A 24689-nucleotide genomic window follows, 5' to 3' on the forward strand; every position below is an offset into this window, starting at 1 on the left:
ATATATATATATATATATATATATATATATGCACACACAACTCACATCCCACTCACTTACAGCCTTCCTTTTTGCAGCTAAATCATGCAGACATGCAACAAATCCATCAGGGCATGGCTGAGATCGAGGGACAAAAAGGAAGATGGAGAAAAAGAAAAGAGGGAAACATGAGCTCAGTATTTTCCTTAGCAGCCAAACTGAAGATCCAAGCTGATTGGAATAACACAGATGGACAAAGAAGAAAAAAAATCATTTATGACAAAGTGAACAGGAAATGTAGGAAATCAGCTACACCTGCACGTATGACTGCTTCACATGCACGAGCAAAGGAAGTAATGGAAATGACATCACATCTTGGAAAAGACCATTACCAAGACAGGTGTCAACTTAAATGTTGGAAAGTATTTTTCAGACCATTGAGTATCAAAAGCTTTAAACTACGCCCAATAGTGATAAAACAGGAATGGTAAAAGAGAAAAAAAAGAGAAGATGAACAGATTGCTGGCTGAGATAAAGCAACTTATCCTCAAACGACACCAGAAAGAGGTCGCCATAAGGTTAAACACTTTACAGACTGGGACGCAGATGTAAGAAAGTGGCAGTCAGCAGCAGTCTGGCCAATTACACTTTTATGGGTCTATTAAATATCCTCTCTCAATATAAACAAATGAAGATCATTTCTTCTCACATGTTTCTCCCTCAGCTATTTAACCCGTGAACTTGAACAGACGGTGTGCACATCTGTATCATTGGCCGAGAATGTTGATTCAACCACCATTACAAATATCAGGTGTCCATGTGCACATATGGGAACCATCTCTTTAACCGACTCTCGTTTTGTCCATCTTCCCACTGTTCTGTGGTTCAGCTCAGTGGGTCTGTACATATTTTCATAGTGAAAGTGGAGCAGAATTTCACTGATTATTTTTGTATCTTCATTCAGACTGACAACCTCCAGTCAGGATAATGTGTCAACCATGAGCTCCCTTTTCAGAATACTTCATCTCAAATCTGGCTTAGAAATAAAGTCATCTGCCACTGAAGATGAAGGGGAGTCACAATGATTTTGGCTGTTTCTGTGTGGCGATCTAGCTGTTCGTAAAATATCTTGTGAAAAGATTTTAATGAAACTTTCAAAAAATAATACAGTAGTCCCTCGCTACTTTGAGGTTTGATTTTCACGGACTCAGTCTTTTGTGGTTTAGCAACATAAGATTGTGCATGACACACGATTGCCAACTTTAATATTACTCACGTGATTGGGACGGTATGGGATAAAAAGTTAACGAAAAAAATACTTTGGAGATGCGCCGCCATTTTGTAGTTTTCTTTCAATAAGGCTATACTGTAATGCAAGTCAAAAAAACTACAGTACCCAGAAGCCAAAATGGAGGGAAAATTTTACAATGCAAAGTCAGAAGTAACTATCTATCTATTAAGGATTGACTGGCAGGAAAGTCGCAAATGATCTTGAAGCTTCCTGAAGTTCAATTATCCACGCACACATCAACCTGGATGGGGTGGTGGGCTTCGTCGCAGCAGGGTAGGTCTGCAGTATCGGAACCGAGCCTGACAGGAACCAAGCTGCTGGTCTGCAAAGCTGGTGAGCACCCACATAAAAATTTGCAGTAATATACAGTAAATATTATGGATGCACAATATTGGATTTTTGGCCGATATCCAATATGCCGATACGTTAAAACTTATTTGGCCGATAACCAATACCGATACAGATATTTTTAATATACTTTCCTTTGTCAGAACATAGCCCTCTTATTTAGACTTATTTGTGTAACAGCTGTAAGAGCTGGTGACATATATTCAGTAACAGCCATATGCATAGCACTTTAACTTATATTAAATGAAAAGTGTTAAATGTTATTTACTAGCATTAGTCACCTGCGATGCTGTCTCACTTGTGGAGGTTTGTTCCAGGTTCCTAGCTGCAGTGTGGGATCCTCTGCACTCTTGTGCGTGAAGGACAGCCTTTTTAAGTTCAAAGTTTTTGTCTATTCATTGTGCCGTAAAACTAATCATGCTAACGGGGCTAACACTTGATGTCCAAGTGTCTGTGGTAAAACTCAAGTGCTATCGGCTATTAGCTTTGCAATGACGTTGGAAATGACGGCTTGTAACTCGGGTAAGGCTATGTCGAAAAAATATATCTGACTGGGAACGATGAAGCGAGGCTCAATGTAGTTCAAAAATCTTTGGAATCCAATATCCTCAACAACAAAAAAAACTTCCACACCGCCAACGTTTTGACTCCTTCCTCTCCATCATGATCAGATCAGGTAGGCGCGTGTGACGTCATCACGTTGTGCTGGCAATGCAGGCATCCTTGTCACTGGGTTGTCATATGAAAACAGCGTATTTTATATCGGTGAGATATTTTGATGGAATGGCCGATGTCCGATATTTAACTTTCACGCTAATATTGGCTTATCCCAATACCATGCCGATAATATCGTGCATCCTTAATACATATACATGTTGTTAAAATTACATAGGTTTAAGAGTTTAGAACATCGCAAGAGTGTGGGAAGGGTTTATAAAGCCTTAAACTATATATAAATACTAAAATAAATATAGTGTTCCTACTTCACCTTTTCACCTATCGTGGTGGTGTCTGGAATGTAACCCTCGCGATAACTGAGGGACTACTGTAATTGGGGTTGACCTCTGCAACTAACTTTTGGAGCGATACCAATTAAAGATGGCTGCCATTACTAGGCAAAAATGGCTATCAGTTTGACAGAAATTGAGATAAAATTAGGTTTATTAGTGGCTGAAACTGATTCCTAATTTATTTTCTAAGCACTAATTGATCGCACAAGATCGGTTTACAACTTTCTGCTTAACTATTGGAATCTACTCTGTTAGCAAAATATGTCATGAACCGCTGAACAAATGTTAATGGAACTTTCAGAAGTAATCAGTGGACCTGTTATCTTTGGGACCAGAACGTCATCACAGCTAATCTGTCTAAGCAAACACAAAAATGGCTATAAGACAAATAACTGTACAGATACTGAACTAAATTTGATGTGGTAGTAGTTGAGCATTACCCTCTACAAATATTTACCTATAGTTTTTTTTAAGAGCCAGGCATTTTTGTGACTTTTTTTTCTTTTACATGTTTTCAAACAGAAAATCTTGAAGTGTAATCCATCACACCACATCACACAGTTTAGGCTGCAGCTCAGAAACTCAGTTTGCCTGCCTTAAAACTGTTGATTGATGTTACAAACCCGTCCTTTGATTTTGTTTTTATTCTCCTCCTCTATTCATTAACTTATGCCCTGTACCTTTCATTGCCCACGTGCAGACCTCCTTTTAGTGTTTTCATCAATGGCTAATAAACCGTTCCACTAATTACTGGGCTTCCTTTATCCTGTACTGACTTCATGCCCGTCAGGCTGTGTTTCAAATCAGGATTCTGTGTCGTCTACAGAAAATCTAGAAATAGGACATAGTGAGGGGGAGAAGAAGACAAGAACTGAAGGGCTGGAAGATGGAAATCCAACCAGCCATTATATGCTTTCATTTTCTCTGTTGCCTATTGCCATTTTTTTCTCTGTTAATTGGAACCACATTGAATTTTGATAATTTCTCCAGAAAGTCTAGAAGCCACAAACTGTTATTTTTTCATTACTCTCTCTTATGTAATTGGTCTTCTCACAGATGAAAATAAATGTGGAAGATGACGGAATCTGGACATAGGAGTGTAATCTAAAAGATCGATAAGGCGGTCAGTGCAGCTGTAGTCACAGAAGTGTAAAGGAAACAACCCTCTGATAGACAAGATTTAGACAAATACAACATCTAAACTATATTTCTTAACTTTCCAAATATACTTCCTGCATAAACCTTACAGTCGAAGCTGAAAGTCTTGGAAATGATGTGGATCAAAGTCAAAATGCAAAAATAGTTTGGAAACTGGGCACAAATATTTGTAGCTGTATTTAAATAAAATACACATAACACCTCAAAGCTAAAATTACTACAAAATACAAGTTCTACAGATTTACTTCTACTGTTGATTACCATCATATTAGTTGCATGTATGCTGCACCAGCACTCACTCTCTCTGCCGTCTCATTTTCTTTGTGTCAGCAAATAAAAAGCACTGTGAGGTCAGATCTAGCCAAAAAGACAACGAGCACAGATCCGAGGCTTGATCTACTCAGCAGACCAGGCGAAACCTGCAGATCCCGGGAAGGGTCTGCAGCCTGGAGTTCTCCCAAGTTTATATTTAGTATTCAGCCAGAATGGAATAACCAGAAGGCGTTTCTGTCAGTTTTTCCTGTCACTTCTCTATCCCCATCCTCCTGTTCTTAATGTAAATAACTGGGCAGCACTTTTGAAAATGGGGAAATCATCAAGAAGCAAAACGATTAAATATAAATCTTCGACGAGGTGCATCAGTCTTAAAAAGATCAGAAGGGCTTTTCTTCAGTTTCATCCTGCACACTCAACTACAAGTGAATCTTATTTCCTATAGATCTGAGTGACTTGTGCAGTATTATAACAAATCTTGTTAAAGATTTTGTTTTGTTTAAAAAAAAATCATGACAAGTTAAATGAAAACAAAAGTCAAATTCATAATTTAAATAAAATAGAAGCAAATCTTCACATTTGAAAGAGTGAAATAAAGGAACGTAACACTTTTCTTCTACTGAACACTCAACACCGCTGTGTTTGCATCGACCCTTTTTGGTTATGCTCATTCATTATGCTCATCTATTTTGCATTATTAAGCGTCATAACATTTTTTAAGATAAAAGGTTTGTTAAAGTAACAAACAGCTGATATGAACTAATCAGCAAATGTGTAGAGTGTTAAAATAGCCAACAATAAAGTCACTTCATCAGCCAACCAATGACTCTAACCCCAAAGGTGCATTGAGGTGACCTTCTGTGGCATTCTAATTTACACATTAATCCATTAGCAATGATTTTAGCTAAAGATACAAGTACGAGTCATCTGAAACCACAGCTGTGAGCCTGGCTGACAGTATGGAAAGTTGCAGCTCCTGTGCTTTAAGGATACTTTGTGCAAGACTTATCACCACCAACTTGTTTGCCTGCCATGACAATAGTACCCTGTGTTTAAAAAAGGGTTGGAAAAATACTGGCCCCTGGAATCCATTCATAACAGGAAAAAAGGAGAGAAAAGTGGGACACAGATGTATGGAAAAAAGTCACAAGTTAACTTCTGAGGTCAAAAAGGAAGAAAAGAGTTCATCCATCTTTGATGGAATTTAATTGAGTATCTATGAGTAAAAGGTTTGTTATCTTATAGTTATCTCTAAACAGTGAAGAAAATAAAAGTTATACCTACTAAACCTACTGTAGCACAAAGCCACTTTTCCATCAATGTGAGTATTCAAGAACTGGCACTAAATGAAGCAGATCTTCAATCCAACATGTTCTGATGTACATTTAAGAATTTAAACAATTTTCAGAAAATGCATCATATAAATCAAATATTTTAGGATTTTGTTACATTTTTTTAAGCAGCAAATTCATGATTTTTTATTACTTTAATCAACGTAATAACTTAACTTAAACAATCGTGTTTTTAATGTTGAAAAGAACAAGATCGAACATAAATGTGGAGCCCAGGTGTTTCGTGTAACTGGGAAGCTGGATATTTACATTTATCATGGGAGATCTTTTTTGTACACCACACATTGTTTAATTATATAATATATAGCAAAACTGGAGTTCTGTTATGGAGTTTTGTATTTAAGATGATGCCCGCCTGCTTCTTTAAAAACATTAGAATTGTAGATTTGGTTGAAAACTCTAAAAACTAGTCCATGGCTTACTAAATATAAGAGAACCCCGCCCACCATTTATTTCTTTATATAGAATTAAAAACGTTAAAAAGTGACTATAGTATATTAAAAAGCATCTGAAACTATCAGAAATACACATATATTCATTAGATAAACATTTGTTGTGTTAAGAAATCCCATTTTCTAACATTGTCTGAACAATGAATTTTTTCTACAACCCCAGTAGTTTCCTTTCTGGCCATGAAACAAAGTGCATGTTTACGATTCTTTTCTTTTTCTTAGGAAGCAGAAACCATCTTTTGTATCGTATATATTTGAAACACATGATCTGAACTATTTTTTTCTATTTCTTTTAAGAAATGCTTTATGGTACTTTCATCCAAATACAAATATTTTACTAAACAATGTGTTTGTGCATGAATCTTGTAAAAAAAAGGGCGGGTTAATATAAAACCACTCATTTAGATTGTGTTCTGTGAGTTAGTCAGTAACATACAAGCTGTTAAAGGAGCACTTTGCTATTCTTTTTTTTTATCATAGTTAACAGTTTATAGACATACATATACAGTTTATAACAAAGTTATCAATTTCACACTAAGCTTTATAAAAAAAAAGAAGAAGAAATATAAACAAAACTCCAAATATCTTCATAGTTTAAATGGGTTTGTTGTTAGATTTAAACAATAATTGAACACCATATCTCTTTATGTCTATCTAAACCCAATCCATTTATATTAAGTAAAGATAGTTCTACTTTGTCAATCAAACGCACTTGAGACTGGCTATTAGTTTGTGGGACCACACATTGAACCTACTCCTTATCTTGTAATGAACATAATCAACAGGTTGACTGAAATCCACCAACATGAGTTTAAGTCCAACAAGAAGCACGAGCTTAGTGCATGTCTTATGCTCTTTAGAGGATTTGATGGTTATTGTGGCAGATATTACAGCAGTGAATATTCTGGAGATGCACTTTAGAGGCTTTGTCTGTTTAAATGCAGGCAGGAACAAGAGGTGCATGGAGAGGGCACTAATAACAGGCGAAAGAATGAAATCCTAACTCTCTGATGAGAATCGGCTCATCAGACCAAGTCCAAAAACAAGTGATACTACTAAATGAGGCTTTGGGAGAGAGGGGTGTTTGAGACAGAGCAGGCTCACAGCTAAGCAGGCCCAGAGTCAGTTTCTGCAGCCCTCTTGTTTCTGTTGACACTTATGGCTCTTTCTTAGCAGCGGTGGATACAGATGGCTGACTTTCCTCTGCACTGAAACCACATCACAGAGGCCTTACATCTTCAAAGCACCCCCACACATTTGTATAAAAACACGTAAAGAAAGAGTCTCAATGAGGGCACATGTGTGCAAGGCATGTAATGCTTATGCATGTCATTTATGTGTAATCATGGGCTCCATCGGGCCAGTGTAAATCCTGGAAGCCATTCTGTGGTTTTACCTTCTTCTCTCCAATCACAACTGAAATTTACTGAATAAGTTTAAAGCATTTTAGAGTTGATGTGTTGTAGAACAACAAGTTCACCGCCTTCGATAACGAAGCAGGTGTCACCAGATGTCTTTATGGCATACAAAAATCATCTCGTGTGAAGAAATGACAAAGGTGGAGCTATTTTGGTTAAACCTATGTGTCATGAATGACGGCCAGCTACTACCACACCAAATTTTTGCTTAGTATATGTAACGTTCACTGAGGTATGGACATTTTTGTGCGTGGTCGATTAGTTGTGAAGCCATCTTGAATTGGGTTGACTTCAGAAGTTAATCCGTTGTAGATGTGCAGCCAATAATTTGTTTCTGAGAGTTTCATTGGACTTTGTCAAGTAGTTCATGGAATATTTTGCTAACAGACAAATGGGGTTGTCTAATTAGTAAGGCAAAGGTTTTAGGGAAAGATTGCTGGCATTAAGTTGGGCTCAAATTATGTGTTGGGGGTGATGCTTGTAGACACACTGAATTTTAGTTAAATATTTGTCAAATAGACACATTGAGACATTTTTGTTTTCTAAGTTCAGTTGGCTATGGCAGCCATCTTGAATGAGTGGATACTTTTTTAAAGTTTCACTAAAATCTGTTTAATAGTTTATGAGCTATTTAGCCAACTATTGGCTTAATATTATGAGAACTTACAAGACGCATAAGAACTTAGACTATGTGTTGTGCATGACTCTCAGCTACCGCCACACTAAATTTCAGCTCAGAATGTGTAACGCTGACAGTCAGCTGTGGAGGACCATGTTGCATGGACTCGATTGCTTTCTGAGTTTTATTCAAATAACAGAACGAGTATATGAAATGAAATCTGGATATTTCAATGCCAACAGCCCAAGGACTCACTCTGTTACGCTGTATGAAACAACAAGGTTTTCAACTGGTGACAACTTGATTAATCACCTCATCTTTGCTGTGCTAACAAACATCTCAACCTCCTGCTAATGCTCATACTGAAACAAAAAATATTCCCAGGTACGACAAGCCCTCAAAGTTTCCCTCAACATTCAACAAGTTAACTGAGGCAGAACGTCTATTTAGCTTCGCCACGAAACCACAAATTACAGCAGAGCCTGTTGTCTTTTGAGAGGCTCAATTAGTAAAAGATGACCTTGGAGGGCTTTTGTTAGCAAGGAATGTGGTGTTTATAAGATCCGTGTGAGGTCAGTTTAAAGAGTTTCTACTGTTAAGAACTCATTTTGTAGACATTGCTCAATTTCAAAGCAGAAAAAAAAAAAAAAAAAACACCTGCGCAGGTATGCACACCTGTGTCCCATTCATGGCACTGAAGCCTCACCTGTGAGAAGGCGCAGAGGGCGTTATCGTCCATGCGTGTCTGCACATAACCTCTGAGCCAGTGTGTCTTCTGCGGAACGTTTAAAAACAAAAATCTACGGTGGCCGACAGGTGCAAACGAGCAAAACGTTGCCAACAAAATGACACCAGAGAAGAACATCAGACCAAAACACTTTAATTTACAATGCACCACACATTTCAGTCCAGGTGCACAATTTTTTACAGTTAAAAACAAGCTTCACTAGGTATTTTGATTGTTTGATGTGGGATAATGGCTATGTAAAAAAAAATTTACATAAAATTTATGTTTATACTGCTTGTCAACACAGATTTATGACTACGATTTATTATATTTTAGCAAAGTATAATTTTATTATTATTTTTCTGCTTAATTAGTTGAGGCACTTATCTCTAACAGCATAATTGCCGTTTATCATTACACAATCTAATGATTTTGACATAGCTTTACATAAGTGCGTCATCTGTGCTATCTAATCCCGATAATGACAAAAACCTTCTGAGACAAATAAATGTGGATGATTGTTAGCACACCAAATTATTTACAAGAAGTAAAGATAGCTAATGTTGGAGTGAAACAAGGTCACTTACCAGGCATCAATGCCTGCTAACATGTGAATAAATATTTGATTTTGTAAAACAATCTGCATCCAGACATTTTTATTACCGCACTGATGTAAACAGTCATGGATGGAGCCTCGGGTTGGGCTTCATTTCCTTCTGGGCACAAGGAAGTTGTTCTCAGATGCATCTCAGGTCCTCCTCTTGCTTTTTTCCACGGGCAGCCTACTGTTCCATACCTGACAGGTAGGTTTTGGATATTTTACAAGCTTTCTAAATACATTTACAGCATTTTACTTTTAGCTGCATTTGTAAAGCTGCAAAATGTAAATATACTTTCTATTACAAGGTCCCCAAAGTGGACAGCAGCTTGAACCTGGACCCAAATGAAGTCTTATTTGAACTCACATCAAGTGTTAAATTTGAGCACATGGAAATTATTACATATATATATTCTTTGTTTCTGTGTCTCCACTCTTCACGGGTCGCCACAGCAAACTATCTCGCATGAATTCTTGATTGGTTTTACGCAGGATGTCATTCCTGACGCAAACACAGACCACCGAGCTACCACAGCCCTCTGTGTGGAGCAGAGAGCTGTCATCTAGGGTGCCCGATGAAGCAGCTGGTGGGGGTTAAGGGCCTTGCTCAAGGGCCCAGAGTGGGGCAAATGAGGGTGGAGGCAGGTGTGGGTGCTTCACCTATCCCACCCACATTTTGATGTTGTCGGACCGGGGAGTTGAACCGGCGGCCTTCCACTTTCTCTAACCTCTGCGCCACCACTCCCTATTATTATTTATTTAATTACAAAATCATTTTAGAAAGCACAGCTTTGCCCACATCTATGGTAATAATTTTAGGCAGTGCAGCCTTTCTAGCATTTACAATAGTTGTGATTCGTCTGATCCAGTTTCTGTCGAGAGAAACTGTAAAAAAATAAAATAAAACTAGTATGGCTGTCACTAAAAATAATATAAACTCATGCTAGAGCAAAACATTTTTAAGATGCCCTCTCTCAGTTTTAACCGACAACTACTGCTTTACATGCAGGATTAGTGGCACAAATCTTCGGTTTACTTGGCTCCTCATGAGACTATATAACTACATAACATTAAACCAACAGCAAACAATAACAAAAATCCTAAAACAAGCTCGTGTTAAGATGCCATCAACACAAAGTGCAAATCGCCAGCAGTTTCTCCAGGTGTGATCCACATGTGTGTGTGGGACTTAATTAGTTGGAAAATAAGAGCCTCGGAGCAGCTAGCTCATTAATGAGGCCTCTGCTCACAAACACATGTCAGCAAAGAGCTCGCTTGCTGCCAGCTGGCATTCAGTTTTATCCCTTTCCTCTAAAAAAAGAATAAAAAATCTTCACCAACACCCCTAAAACATAAAACTCACAAACAGACACACACAGGCAACCTCTGTCCATTAATAAAACTACTAAAAATCATTTGAACTGAACTTTTTGACCCCTTCAACTATGTTTCCAGCGTTCATTTAGTTATCCTGTTGTCATTCTTTAACACACATTGTAATCTAAATAACACATCGACTCAAAACCTCTGAAACCTTATCATGTTGCTTCAGAAGATAAAAAACAAGGCTTTAAGCAGTTACTGTAAGTTAAATATCAACACTGATGCATCAGTAATAACCGAGGCAGCCCACATCCAACAGGATGACTGAAAAATCCTGATTTCAAGCCACTGTTCAGTTTAACTGCCAGAATAAAATCCCATCTCCTCATTAGGAAAAAGGTTTTTGGGTTCCCTAAAACTGAGGTTGGCAGTGGGGCAGCAGCCGGCAAGGAGATGGAACAAGAGAGCAAGTAGGGAGAAAACAAGAGCAGCACATCTGGGCTGAGTTAACCACTGGCCATTACCAGGTCCTGATCCCAGCAGGGTCTGATGGGGGTGGAGGCGTGTGTATTGGGGGCGTGCAGTGATGAAGTGCTGGGTATGTTAGTGATTGGGAAACAAGGTGAGTATACACAAAAAGACAAAACACCATGAGTGGGATGTGCTGTCAGAGAAACATGTAAACTTAGGACTGAAACTCTGATCTGATCCGTGAAAGTACACAAAAACAAAGAAATGCATTCTGATGAGTAAAATAAACCGTGGGATCTAAAGTTTCATCAGCCAAAATAAAGTCTTTAAGAGTACAGAGATTACACTAAAGTGGCAGCTTGGTTTTTAAATGAATTGTTTCTAAATGCAGCAGGGCATGTAGGGAGGTGCTGATTTAAAAAAAAATAAAAACTAACTTTGAGAGACGGATGTCGTTGAACTCAACCTGCAGGAAAATGTTCTCAAATCAAAAGCATCTCGTCAAGTGATGCATATTGCTCGCCACCATTCAAACCATAGTTTTTAACTGAGTTCATCTTGTGTTGAGAATAGGCCTGTCACGATAACAAATTTTGCTGGGCAATTAATTGTCTCAGAAATGATTGCGATAATCGATAACATTGTTTGAAATTTGACAGTAATTAGTAATTGTCAAATTTAAGAATAAATGTTGGTTAATTTTTGTGTGTAGTACATTTTTTGGTCACTGGATGGCAGTATAGGACTGTTTGAACCAAAGGATGGATAGTGAGGGAGCGAGCAGCATGTCTCTTTAAGAAAAATGGGAGGGAGGCCCCTTGATGTGACATGGACTGTCTCTCGTTCCCGTTTTTCAGTTCTCAAAATGGCGGATGCTTGGTGTGGTTTGAGCTTTTTAGCGTAGCTAGCATAGCTAGCTATAGCATAGCATGGCACTGAGAATGCATCAGAATCTTTAGCATAGCATTTGTCACACAAAGCTTTTAATTAAAAAAAATCAGTAAACAAGTTCTTAGCTTCTTTTTGAAGAGGAAAAACAACTTTTTAGACAAAGGCATGGGTTTCAATCGTGAATTTTGGAGATTTGACAAGACGGAGGTTTTTTTCCCAAGGTCGGCCTGTTAGCTTAGCTTGTTGCTTAGCTGCTTTTAATGATCCTAAAACGTGATTTTGGGCAGTTAAAACAGATTTTAAAGAAAAAAGAGAAAGGGAGGGGTCAGTGAAGAGCACCGCGGTTGAGCCTTTTGTCATCCAGTGTCGTCAGTAGAAAGAGACACCAAGAAACGATAAAGCCGATAAATGAAAATGAGGACGATAATTTTCATTTATCATGCGATTAATTGATTTATTGTTTATCGCGACAGGCCTATTTGAGGAACGGCATGACGTGACAAAAGTTAGTGTAAGCTACTGAGAATTGCTTGAGGCAGCCATCTTGAATTTGCAGCCGGCAGTACATAAAAATGAGTGAAAATAAAATTCTTCAAAGCAACTTTTGCCTCCAAAAAAACATTGCAGTCAAATTAACAACATATGCAAATATTTTGAAATTTGGGAAAAAGGTTTCGTCTTGGGTTAAACAGAGCATTTTGTGACGCTGGAATGTATAACTTGCCACTGTTTGATCGAAAGACATATTCTTCGATGGAACTGCTGATTCCTTAAAGGCATTTTATTTCCCATTTCTCAGTTGTCGACTTTGCATCTCTGTGGTGTTCGTTTCATTCTTCAAACTCCATAAATGCTTCTCTGTGCAGAAATGATCAAAATTGCAAAACCCTTGAGCAAGAAAAGATTTGTTGGTACCACAAAATGTTGAGCATTTTTGAAAGAAGGAAACATTTTTACATCTGACAAACATTTTATGAAATACTTTAAAAACCTCAATGATTATATTTGTCTTAGAGAATGGCCCTAAAATAACATGACTATAGTTGTAAAAAAAGGCCTCCATCAGAATCAAAACACTATGGAAAATACATTTTGAGGGAAAACACTTTACAAAAGTCACATCTAATCCTGTTTAGTTATATAAAATAAAATATGGAAACAAGAAAAGGTGTTTTTATCAGATAAAGGAATAAACATAAACATATATGTATTAACATTTGAGCAAAAATTGACAAATGCAGCATTTCAGATATTTCATATATTATGTTAAACTAGATTAATAGATTACTTAACGTTACCAAGTATTTAGGTGATTTTAGCAATATACAGTACATTTTAATGTATAATATAGACGAAAGCTAAGAAAAGACCATAAGAACTTGGAAAATACAAACTTTAGTAGCGTAGTCCTGCTGTTCTGCATTTTTTTATAGGAGTAGGCAATACCTTCAAGGGGTCCAGTTTCTATCTTTGTTATTATTGCGCTTTTTTTTTTTTTTTTTACAACAACTGGTAGTGATTTTTGAAAATAGTCACGATTCATTAGCGCATACATACATATTGGTAAACCATTTCCAGAATGTATTGCAGATGTTGTGAACTGATGCTAATGCAAGTTGTCTTTGCACTGTTGGAGCATACTTCTCATTTATTTGTAGCTTTTCTGGTGTCTCCGACTCAATACTTCAATTCAATTCAGTTTGTTTTATAAAGTGCCAAGTCACAACAAAAGACATCTCAGGGCACTGCACAGAAACATTCATATACATGTAAAATAATTTAACACCATTTATCTTAGGAGCAGACTGCTTTGAATTTAGCTTCATTGCAGAACTCTCAGCTTGAGCAAGCATGAAGGCAACAGTGGAAAGGAAAAACTCCCTCACGTGGAAGAAACCTTTAGCAGAACCAGGTTCAGGACAAGCAGCCATCTGCTTCAACTGGCTGGGTTTGGTAGGAACAGATACACAATGGCAGGTTGAGAATCACATGTTAAGATAGAAATAGTATCAAATGAAAAACTACTCAATTGCAACAATTAATTTAAAGAAATTAGGTCAATTTGTCTTCCAGTAATCTAAGACTATGGCAGAATAACACGCCAACCCTAACTATAGGATTTCTCAAAAAGGAAAGTCTTAAGCCCAGTATTTAAACTGGACAATGTGTCAGCCTCATGAACAGAAACTGGAAGTTGGCTCCACAAGAGAGAAGCCTGATAACTGAAAGATCTTCCTCCCATTCTGCTTTTGGAAACTATAGGAACCACAAGTAAGCCTGCAGTCAGAGAGTGAAGTGCTCTGTTAGGAAAACACGGAACAATAAGATCTCAAATATAAGATGGAGCTAGGTTGTTGAGGGCTTTGTAGGTTAAACGTTATATTTTGAATTCAATTCTGGACATGACAGGGAGCCAATGGAGAGAAGCTGAAACTGGAGAGATATGATCTCTCCTACTAACACCAGTCAAGACTCTGGCAGCAGCTTTTTTTTTTTTTCAAAACTTAAATACGGCAGTCTGGAACTACAAATAATAGGAAACATGTTCCAACAATGCAAAGTTCAACTATAGGCATGAACCACTGCAGGACATTAGCATCAGAGTTGAAAACATCAACAGTATATTCAAGAAGCAGTTCATTTCTACAAACTGAGGTTGTTTAAAGAGCTATCTACAACAGGTAAGGCATTAATTGTTCATAACCTTTATATAGACATCTACTTCAAAATATATGAACTATTCTTTTAATGATGGCTACATCGTGGGATTAAAAGACAGGCTCTTAAATCTAATAATGTTGAATTAGGAGAATTAATTCTTATTAATACTTAGAATTATACTTTATATTTTTACCATTTTTGGTTACATTGGGTGTAACTGGGACCTTGAGTACACAATTTAGTTTCGTTCCACCTCATGTACCACATGTGATGTGAATGACAATAAAGTCACCTTGAAGAATCAACTTGCAGATTAAATAATTTCCTTAAGGTTTTTGCTCTCCAGTTTTCTTTGACCATGAAGTTGCACAAGTGGATGACGTGATGAAGTGCACGAAAAAATGCCACAAAATAATCTGAGTTTTATCCATTTTATCACTCTAAATGCTTCTCCTTCACATCTGTCCATCTGGCTGTAAATTTGTGCGAGGTAAGGTTCATCGTACTGCAGCAAAGGCTTTCAATGGGCTGCCAACCAGAATCCACACACGCTCAAAATCTTCGTTTACAAGGCCTGCCAGTCAAGAAATGTAGACAAGAAACCACATTCCAACCCCCACCCCCTCTAAATACATACAGAAATATTTTTATTTATAGGATGTCAAATGTGAATATCAACATATATACAGTTTAATATGCCAAAATGAGCAACAAGAATAGAGAACACACCTACCAGGAAGCTTAGACTATGTAATTTATGGCATGGTACAGTACTGAAACCACTCTGCTTTTCCTTGGCCCAGCCCAGCGCTCCCTCATCAAATCTAAACCCATTCCAGCCCACGATGCTCTCTAATTTCACCCGAAACAGCAGAAGCTTGGGCTGAAAAACAGCAATCTGGCCCCCCGAGTCTAGCAAACTATTCCCTTTTCCAGTCGCCCTCCCCTTCCAGCGACCGCAGATCGACAGCTCTACGGCCAGTATTGGCCCAGAACTATGAGGGGTATTTTCAGCACTGTAATTTGAAACACACATGGTGTGCACGCACGCACAAAGGCACACGCTCAAGTACAGAGCCACACACTCAGCGAGTCCAGAAACGCTGGAGATAGATCAAAAGATGCTGGCGAGTGGAAAGGAGACACTAGAGTCCACAGAGGCACGTGTCTCATTAGGCTCAGGTCAGGATACGTCTGTTCTTCTGTCGAGTCTTGTGGCCCAGAACAAGAAAGCAGAGACAACTAAAAGATGTAAAAGAAACCATGTTTGTTGTTGTGTATGTTTAGTATCTAATTCGTTTAACATGTTGCCATTTTCACAATGTCAGTTTGTACCCTAAATATTAGAGTTAGGCAGGAATTCAGGGTTTTGATTGGTTTTACCTCATTTTAATGTAAGCCAGCTTGATGACACGGCTAACCACAAAAAGTTACATAGGACCCCATTCTCCTAAAAATCGGAGTTGGGTTATGGTAAATTTTAAAAACACATGGGTGTTTTATAGAAAAATAAATTCAGACTAAACAGAATACCTAAACACAAAACAAAGCTCAAATCTCTTCTTCAACTTGCCATTAGTGGTGGCGCGAGAGATGGAACGCCACATCTACAGACAATCTCTCCTCCCCTGTGCCAACTATGTAAATACAACACTTGACTTGATTACAGATGCAGTATTTACTGCTTTTTCTGTCTTTCCAAGACCTTAATTTCCCCATGCAGTCTGATTTCCCATAAATACAGCAGGAGTAGGACTGTAATTAGGGCCTATATTTACACCACCTGACTAGTGGATAACCAGCTCGGAGCTGGCAGCAGGGATGAGCTGACGCTACTCAAATGTGCTGCCTGGAGTGGAACCAGGACAGCAGGGTACACACATGTAAAACACTACAAGAGGTTCATATTGTTAAAAATGTATATACTGTATTTTAAAAACCTTTGACGTGTCTTCATTCTGAGATCTAAACTGGACTGCGACGAATGCACTAGAAGTAATTTTGTGTTTTTTGCGTATCACAATTCTGTAATAATTTAAGGGTACTAATATATAAGTATGAACCTTTATTATCCATCCATCTATCCATTATCTTTACCTGCTTTTTCCTTTTTGGGTCGCAGGGGTCATGTCCAGCTATCACTGTGCGAGAGGCGGGGTACACCCTGGACATGTTGCAAGTTGCAGTCGTAAGCACGCACACTTTTTGCCACCCTCCCCTTGGGCAGAAGGTTGAGGCGCATAAAGTGCAGAACCACTAGACTGAGGAACAGCTTCTACCCTGAAGCTGTTAGACTCATGAATTCCTAATCAGGATAATCACTGTGAAAAAAAAAAAAATCACTGTAATGCCACTTTGATTGTTGATATGTGCTGCTGATTATCCATGCTGCTGATCTAATGCTGCTGATTTATTTCATGCTGCTGTTGTTCGGCGCATTACCTGTATTGTTGTCATTATTAAGTGTTTAGCGTATTCTTTGTTCATATCTTAGATCTTATTACCGTTTTTCTTTACAATTTATACTTTTGTTGGATGTAACTGGGACCCTGTGTACACAATTTCATTCCAACACACGTACCACATGCGAAGCGAATGAGAATAAAGAACATTGACCTTGACGTTCATCACAGGCATCCTCATTACTATTAAGTTTATTTTCAGGTCAGTCACTGTAGTCAGGGAGTGACAGACACAGGTGAGTGTGGTTTCCATGGTGATTATAATAAGCCATTGTCTACAGCTTTAACATTTATTTAGCTCTTGGTTTTCTTTACACTATGAAAGTACAGGCACTTTTTCCAACAGATAAGCTAGAACTTTGGGCAGTAGTTGCTTTGACACTGTTCACATTTTGCTGTTCACTTGCTTAAATAATCCTTACCTTTCACTGTAGGGGATTTTAAACTGGAAAAAAAAAAGTAATCTCTGTCTGAATTTAATAAACTCCAGTCTTCTATAGACATTTGTCTCTAAAATATTATCAGAGATGAGTTGTGGCTTCTTGTAATGAGAACAAATAACTGCAGCTATTGCAAAAAGCCAAACAAACCTCCTAGTACGAGTACAGATTCAAAAAGTTGGGCCATTTCTCTGCCACTCTCAATTTAATTTGTGGCCACGTTGACCTTGCCCTGTCATTACATACAACCTTTAACAACAAACAGATCAGAAGGCAAAGTGAAGAAAGTGCTTCAGAGGTTCTTCACATCATGCACAATAATAACGTTGCTAAATCTCCTTGCAACCACATGACAAGTGCTGTCTTATGTTGCGTTTTATTTTTGTCTAACAGCTTTTTGGGTCGGGTTCTTCATCACAATAAAAGGCCTGCCTTTTTAAGCGTGTTTAGGATTCATCGCCGCTCCCTGTCAGCCACTCTTCAGTAGATTGAGTGCTAATATGAGCTTATGCTGCTCCCCCATTCTCCAGAGACAGTCACACATCTGAAAACTGTCACGGTGAGGTATTCCCAATCTGCTCTCAGAGGCCTTCCAACCAAAACCTCTCATCGCAGGCCTTTGTGCATGTCAGAAACTCTAAGGGAGGAAACTAAGAGAACACAAAACCAGAGGCCAAAGCAACCCTTTAATAACTTTGATCTTTGGCTTCACTTTTATGTTTTGAGGCCAGAAAGTCATGTGCTCTGTGGAGATTGGGGCAGTGTGCTGACTCACATCTGCTCAGTTTGGTCCTCAGCGTGGCAACAAAAGCAGGGATTAATCAGAAAAGTTGGAAAGAAGAGAACAGGAAAACATCCATCCATTCATCTATCCATTATCTTTACCTGCTTCTTCCTTTTCAGGTCGCGGGGTCACTGATGCCTATATCCAGTTATCACTGTGCAAGAGGCGGAGGACACCCTGGACAGGACACAAGTCCATCACAGGGACATAGAGACAAACGAGACAACATTTAACTCTCTCACTCACACCTAGGGACAATTTAGAGTTACCAATCAGCCTAACATGCATGTTTTTGATCTCGAGTACAAAGAGAAAACCCACACATGCATAGAGAGAACATGCAAACTCCACCCAGAAAGGCCCCCAGCTGGGATTTGATCGGGCGACATTATCTCTGAGAGGCAACAGCTCTACCAACTGAGCCACCGTACCGCCCAGGAGAACTACAAAATAACAAACTTGTTCACTTGCTCAGTGGTCCGTCAGTTTTCTGGTAATCCAACAAGTTAAAGCAATCTTTCTCACAACCGTTTTTTTAAATAGATAATATCTGATATCGACTACCTATAAAAAATAAAAACATAAAAGCATTAAAAATAACACAAGGAAAGATATGTACAAAAGAGTTTAAGCAAAAAATAAAAATAAAAACATTACATAACAAGCTCTTTTTTTTTGGACAAAGCCCAGTAAGCACCATGTGTTAAAATATATATATATAAAAAAACATGATAGGAATATCAATTCTTCAATTTAATGATTTGCAAATATTTTTTAGTATAAGACATTGTAGTAGTATTTTCTATTGGACATAATTCTGTTACAGAGACTTATCACTGTTTATTGATACAGTTCAGTTGGAAAGGTAAACATAATTTGTCTCCCAGGATCAATAATTCCTTAATAAACTGTTGTTGAATCACACACATCTTTTCTTGGGTTGCAGAAAAGTAGACAGCTCACTGCAGCCTAATCTTAATCTAAAATAAGTCATATGCTGAGGTGGAAAAATGCCTACAAAGTAACGTAACAATAAAAGTTCTCCAAACTCGTTTCACATTTAACTGTTGAAATGGCACAAAAAGAGACATAAATGACAAACAGCTGATGCTCCAATCAATATTATTATTGTTACTGATCATCAAAACTGGATGTTGTCATTTGTGGATGCTCTTTAAACTCTCGTTACACATCCGGTGTTGTGGTAACTTTTGTTTCCTCGTTTAGAAATAATGAGAACTGTCAGTGGTTTTGTTTTGAGAATGAAAATCAGGATTTCTAGTTTAACTCCATTTACTTTAATGAAATAGTGGTAAAAACTTGTGAACTGCTCAAAATATCCCTGTTTCCATTCAAGCATGCATTTGTTCTCTGCTGTCATCTGTGTATTAAAATTAAAAAATGGCAAAGATTTAGACAAAACTGCATGAAATTCTAACAGAGCATCCTTGCCACCAGTACCCAAAGTCACTGCTGAAGACAATCTTTGTGATTTACATGCCTCTTCAGGTAAATTTGTTTTGAATTACTCCAGGTCATTTGTTATTCAGAGTGGTAAAGGGACTTGAACAGCTTTGGCGACGATCAGAGAACAGAGCGCTCTTTAATTCAGAAACGTCAGCACGTCTTTCAGCGCGATCTCCCAAAGTTTCAAACACAGAATGCATGGCTGAGCCCGTACTGTAAACGCATAAAGGAGTTGACACATGTACACAGTGCACGAACACACAGTCGTTGTCATACGAGCTGAAGTGCCTTCCAGGTATTTCAGTGATGTGATTTTTAATATGCTGTGGCATGTCGTGTTTTTCTAGGATTCTTCATCTTTACAAACCAGGGAGCCCATGAGGCAGGCTGAGCATCGCTGTAATTAAAACACGCTGGGAGGTCCACGTCTAAAATGTGTGAGAATATTTGCTCTCTAATGCCTCTCATGGCATTCAGTACACCTCCTCTTCTTCTTTTCTCAACACTCAAACGCCCGACTACTCCACTTCCAGCTGCCAGTTAAGATGGAGTCCTATAGGCTCAGAAGTGGTGGCCACTGCTGTGAAATTTACATTAGAGACAAAAAAGAAGGAGCAGTCCACTGGATATTTGACTGGGATGGGTACCGTGGGAAGCAGGGACTGCACCACGTGCATTCATAAATCAATGCAGGATGAGTCACTGAGTGGTCAGTGGTGAGGATACTGTCAACATGTTTACTAAATGTAGCGTGGAAAAAGAAACTGCGCTCAAAGAAAATACTCAAAGAGCTCATTTTACCCATACTAGTATTTCTTTATGAAATTAAGACACAAAGTGACGTCTTTTACTGTAAACCAAACAATGAAAATCTAAAATCATAATTTAATGGGTCTGGTGCGTTCAAACCCCCCGCTGAGCAGCTGCCTGTTGTTTTGGAAGACTGGTAGTTTTTTTAACAAGAAGAAGACTTACCTGAACAGGTGTCAGCTGCGCTCTGGGATCAAACACTCGCAACATCTTGTCCTAGATGAATCCAAAAAAAAAAGTTTGAACATGAGGAAGGGGTTGAAATAATCAGCTATGATGCTAATGTGAACAACAGCAAGATCAATATGAGAAAAATATTAATGATTTTTTAACATTTTAAATTAGTATTTAATTGCTGTTAAATTATGTTTCTGGTTTAATCAATAATCTGTTTTCTATTTTTTTTGTCAAAATGTAGGTTGCAAATGACTTTCAGCTACTACCAGGTCCGATTTTAGCTCAGCCTCTGTTACATAAACAGTTCTTGTGCTGGCTAGAGTTGATTAGCTGTGGTGGCCATCTTGAATTAGATTTACTCTAAAATTTAATTAGTTGTGTGTGTGTGTGTATATATATATATATATATATATATATATATATTCTATGAATATTTCATAAAAGTTTCAGTAAAATAAGTTTCAATGAAATAAAATTCAATAAAAAGTTTCAATAAAATCCATGCAGTGGTTCATGAGATATTTTGGTAACAGAAAGTAAGAGTTGACTCCAAACAGTTGATGACTAAGCTTTTAATAAAGATCTTGCACAATCAATGCTACTAACAAACATTGAGGATCAGTCTCAGCTACTACCACATCAAATATTATAGCAATATCTGTAAAACTGACTGACTTATAACCTTTTTATGTGTTTTAAAGGTCAGTTGGCTGTGGCAGCCATATTGAATTATGCTCCATCCAGAAGTTGGTCAGTTGCAGATGTATATCCAGCAAATTTCATTGAAACCTGTCCAGAGGTTCATGAGCTATTTCGCTAACAGACAGGTACAAAAACACACAGACACAGGTAAAAACATTGTTGCCTTTTGACAGTGGGCTATAAATATTAGTGTGGCTTTACTTAGATGAAAATCACTGATGAAAAACAAGTATTTTTGAAGGGATTCCCAAGTCGTCATTTTTTTTAAATTTTTTTTTAATAAAAAGTAATTTAGCCAACTGATAAAAACGGATTTGGCTGATTTATAGTAGGTGAGATGTTTCTTTAACCTTATCAGTAGATGTCTAATGTTACACATGAAGAATACTTTTACTAAGAAGAATTATAGGAACAATCGAAACTCAAATGCCTTAAGTTCAGAATGAGAACTGTTTTAGGATCAGCTTTATTTTCAGTAACATTTTTGTAAACGGCAACTGAAGTTAAGTAGCAGTAACATCTGAGAGCAGCTGAGCAATAAGAGGTTTGTCACAAAGGAGGTCAGGGAGCACCTGCAACTTTAGGATTTTCAAGTTCCTTCAAAGTAAATGTGGAAGGAATTACAGGCTTCTCAGTTAGCTGCGTTATTTTCACCAACGCTGAATGGACAACCGAAATACTAAAGACACGTCTTGAAATAATTAACGGAGCCCCTTCACGTTTGTATTTCAGATAAAAACACAGCAAAGGTTCCTCATTTATCAGAGATCCCACCGATTCATCGTAGGCAAATGAAATCCAGTGACCTCTTCACGGCCTCGCTCGCCTTGACCCTGGCCCACCAAAACGCACATTCGGCATCAATCAAAGCAGCCAATCAGAGAGGCTCCCGTGTGATTGGAAGGAAACGGCACCTAATGGGATCAGGCTGTGCAGGACGAGTGTCTGCAGCCGTGTCACTCAATACTGCTGTGTGACTGTGGTGCCAGCAGCAGTCTGACACATGGAGCCGATAGCAGGTAATAATTAAAGGTACTTAAACTAAACCGTAAACAGATTTAATATGTACACGTCAGAAAGAATCAGAAGGCAGAATCTGACTCGGTAAAATAATAAAAATCATGACAGTTATTCGCAGGGAATATTTTTTTCCAACCCTCACATGTCTGACACGACAGAAGCAGCCTGCTGATCTGAGCCGATCTTCATTCTGATCCTCTAAACAATCACTAAAGACATCTATTTGTGGTTTTTGACACGAATAGCAAACACGAGTTTAAAATGAAGTGCTCTTTTATTTGGCTTTCCATCTTGACTTTGAGAGGCTGGCCCACCCACGAATACGATGCCCCACAGCTACATCTTCAGACCTTTGTGACTAAACCCAAGGCCACAGAGGAGGAGCAAACACACAAACACATCTCCTCCTTGTGACCTTTAGGCAAGAGCCCACCTGTTTAAAAACGGTCTGAAACCATAAAGTGTACTGACTACTCATTTGGTTTTGTCCGGCTTTGGAAGACGTCTAATTGAAAAAAACGAAAACAATTTTTAATATGGAGAAACTGTCATACAAAGTCTTTTTTTTTTTGACAAAATATTTTCCACAATCCTTGAATATTCCCTACAAATATATTCTGAGAGAATAATAATCCTAAATACAAACTATTATTTTCACATATAGATCAAATTGTAAAAAAAAAAAAAAACAATTGTCAGTTTTGTTTCATTTTAATGAAAAAACAAATGCATCAGAAATAATAGTCAAATAAAACCACCCAACCTCTAATAGTACAAAGCTACTTGAAAGGATAGTTCAGTTTCTTGAAGGAAGGTTTTGTAAAAAGGTTGTGAACAGTAATTATCTTACCCGTTGAGGATAGCATTTTGAACAACCTTGGTTTGAAGAAAGCATGTTTAACTGAATTGGTGGGTCTATGAGACCAAACCCAAAGTGGATTACAGCCATCCTAAAATCAAGTCTTGGAAATGTATGCAAAGACTATTTCATATACACTTACAATGCCACTTTAACATTAAACAGTTATTACAGCAGAAAAATCATGATATTCCTGCTGGAAGTGTCCCAGGCAAGTGCTACAGCTAACTGCTGCTGCTATTGCACTTGAAATAAACCACATAATTCATAATAATAACCATGTAATGTAAAATCCATGACAATGTAAAGGTTTAAAAAATAGTTTTAAATCGGAGTTGTTTTAAGGCAGCAGCAATGCACTTAATACAGACTTCTGCTCAGATTAGCTGTTAGCTTCTCAAATCTGTCTCATCTAATATCCAAATTTTATTCTCCAATCTGAGGCCATTCAAAGAACCAGCTATAACAAGTCAGATATTATCTGTTTATAACCTTTCCACAGTAGCACATTTCAAAAGATCCAAACTGTGGCTTTAATTTAATCAGCTACTCACTCAGTCTTAAAGAGAAAGCAACATAAATCAGAGAAATTGCACTTCCTGCAAAAATGCAGTGTGAATACTTTTGCAGAAGAACTTGCTGAAAAACAGCTGAAATTTGCTCAAAAAACATGCTGAAATAAAAAAAAAAAGCCTAAGTAAGCAGAAGAAAGCAGAGAGAACACATGTTTGCTGAATTAGGTTGAAATAAGCAGAAATGAGCAGAAAGAAGTTAGAAGCACAAAAATGTTGTAGTTAGCAAAACGATCCTGAAAGGAGCAAAAACCAGCTGAAAGAACAGCTGAAATTAGCTAAAGTAGCTGGAAAAATAAGTTTAAATTTGCACAAGGAAGCTGAAAGAAGCAAAACAACAACAAAATGTATAAGGAGCAGTAAAAGGTTGTAAACAGACCTAAAGATTTGAAGGATGTAAAATGAGCTCAATTAATTTTCTATGAGGAAAAAAAAATGGCAGAAAAGGCTAAACGTTTCAAAAAGCTAAAGTTGCACCAACACCAAAAATAGCACCCTTTTCCTGAACGAGCTGAACGTTTTGATTTATGATTTTTTTAAATAGCACAAAAATTGTGGAACGAGAAATATGGTGAAAAATGCAATTATATAAACATCTTCGGCATTCTCCAGAAACAATTCGAAAAGGCACATCAGCTCCCAAATTCCCCAGAGATCCATGATGTATCCTGCCGCGTGCATCTCAGCGGGGCATGAGGGCTCTCCAGAGCTCTGTTGCTTTGTTGAAAATGTTTTATTGATTGCGTTGAAAGTCCAGCTGACCAGATCTATGACAGGAGTTTTTTGTTTCGGACGATGTGTAAGTAGGAGCTCCGATACACAAGA

General features: G+C 37.8%; 1 protein-coding gene across 1 annotated transcript in view; it reads right to left on the reverse strand.

Moving 5' to 3' along the window:
• The window catches only part of coro7 (coronin 7), a 116294-nt gene extending 95548 nt beyond the window's left edge, over nt 1-20746 (reverse strand). The window contains exon 1 of the mRNA XM_037688550.1: nt 20700-20746. Within this exon, the coding sequence (XP_037544478.1) occupies nt 20700-20744 (45 nt within the window). The 5' untranslated portion in view covers nt 20745-20746. The remainder of the gene's footprint in view (nt 1-20699) is intronic.
• Between the last annotated feature and the right edge of the window lie 3943 nt (nt 20747-24689).

The sequence above is a fragment of the Nematolebias whitei genome, chromosome 15, assembly GCF_014905685.2.
Source record: "Nematolebias whitei isolate Nwh7 chromosome 15, NemWhi1, whole genome shotgun sequence".
NCBI classification, from domain to species: domain Eukaryota; kingdom Metazoa; phylum Chordata; class Actinopteri; order Cyprinodontiformes; family Rivulidae; genus Nematolebias; species Nematolebias whitei.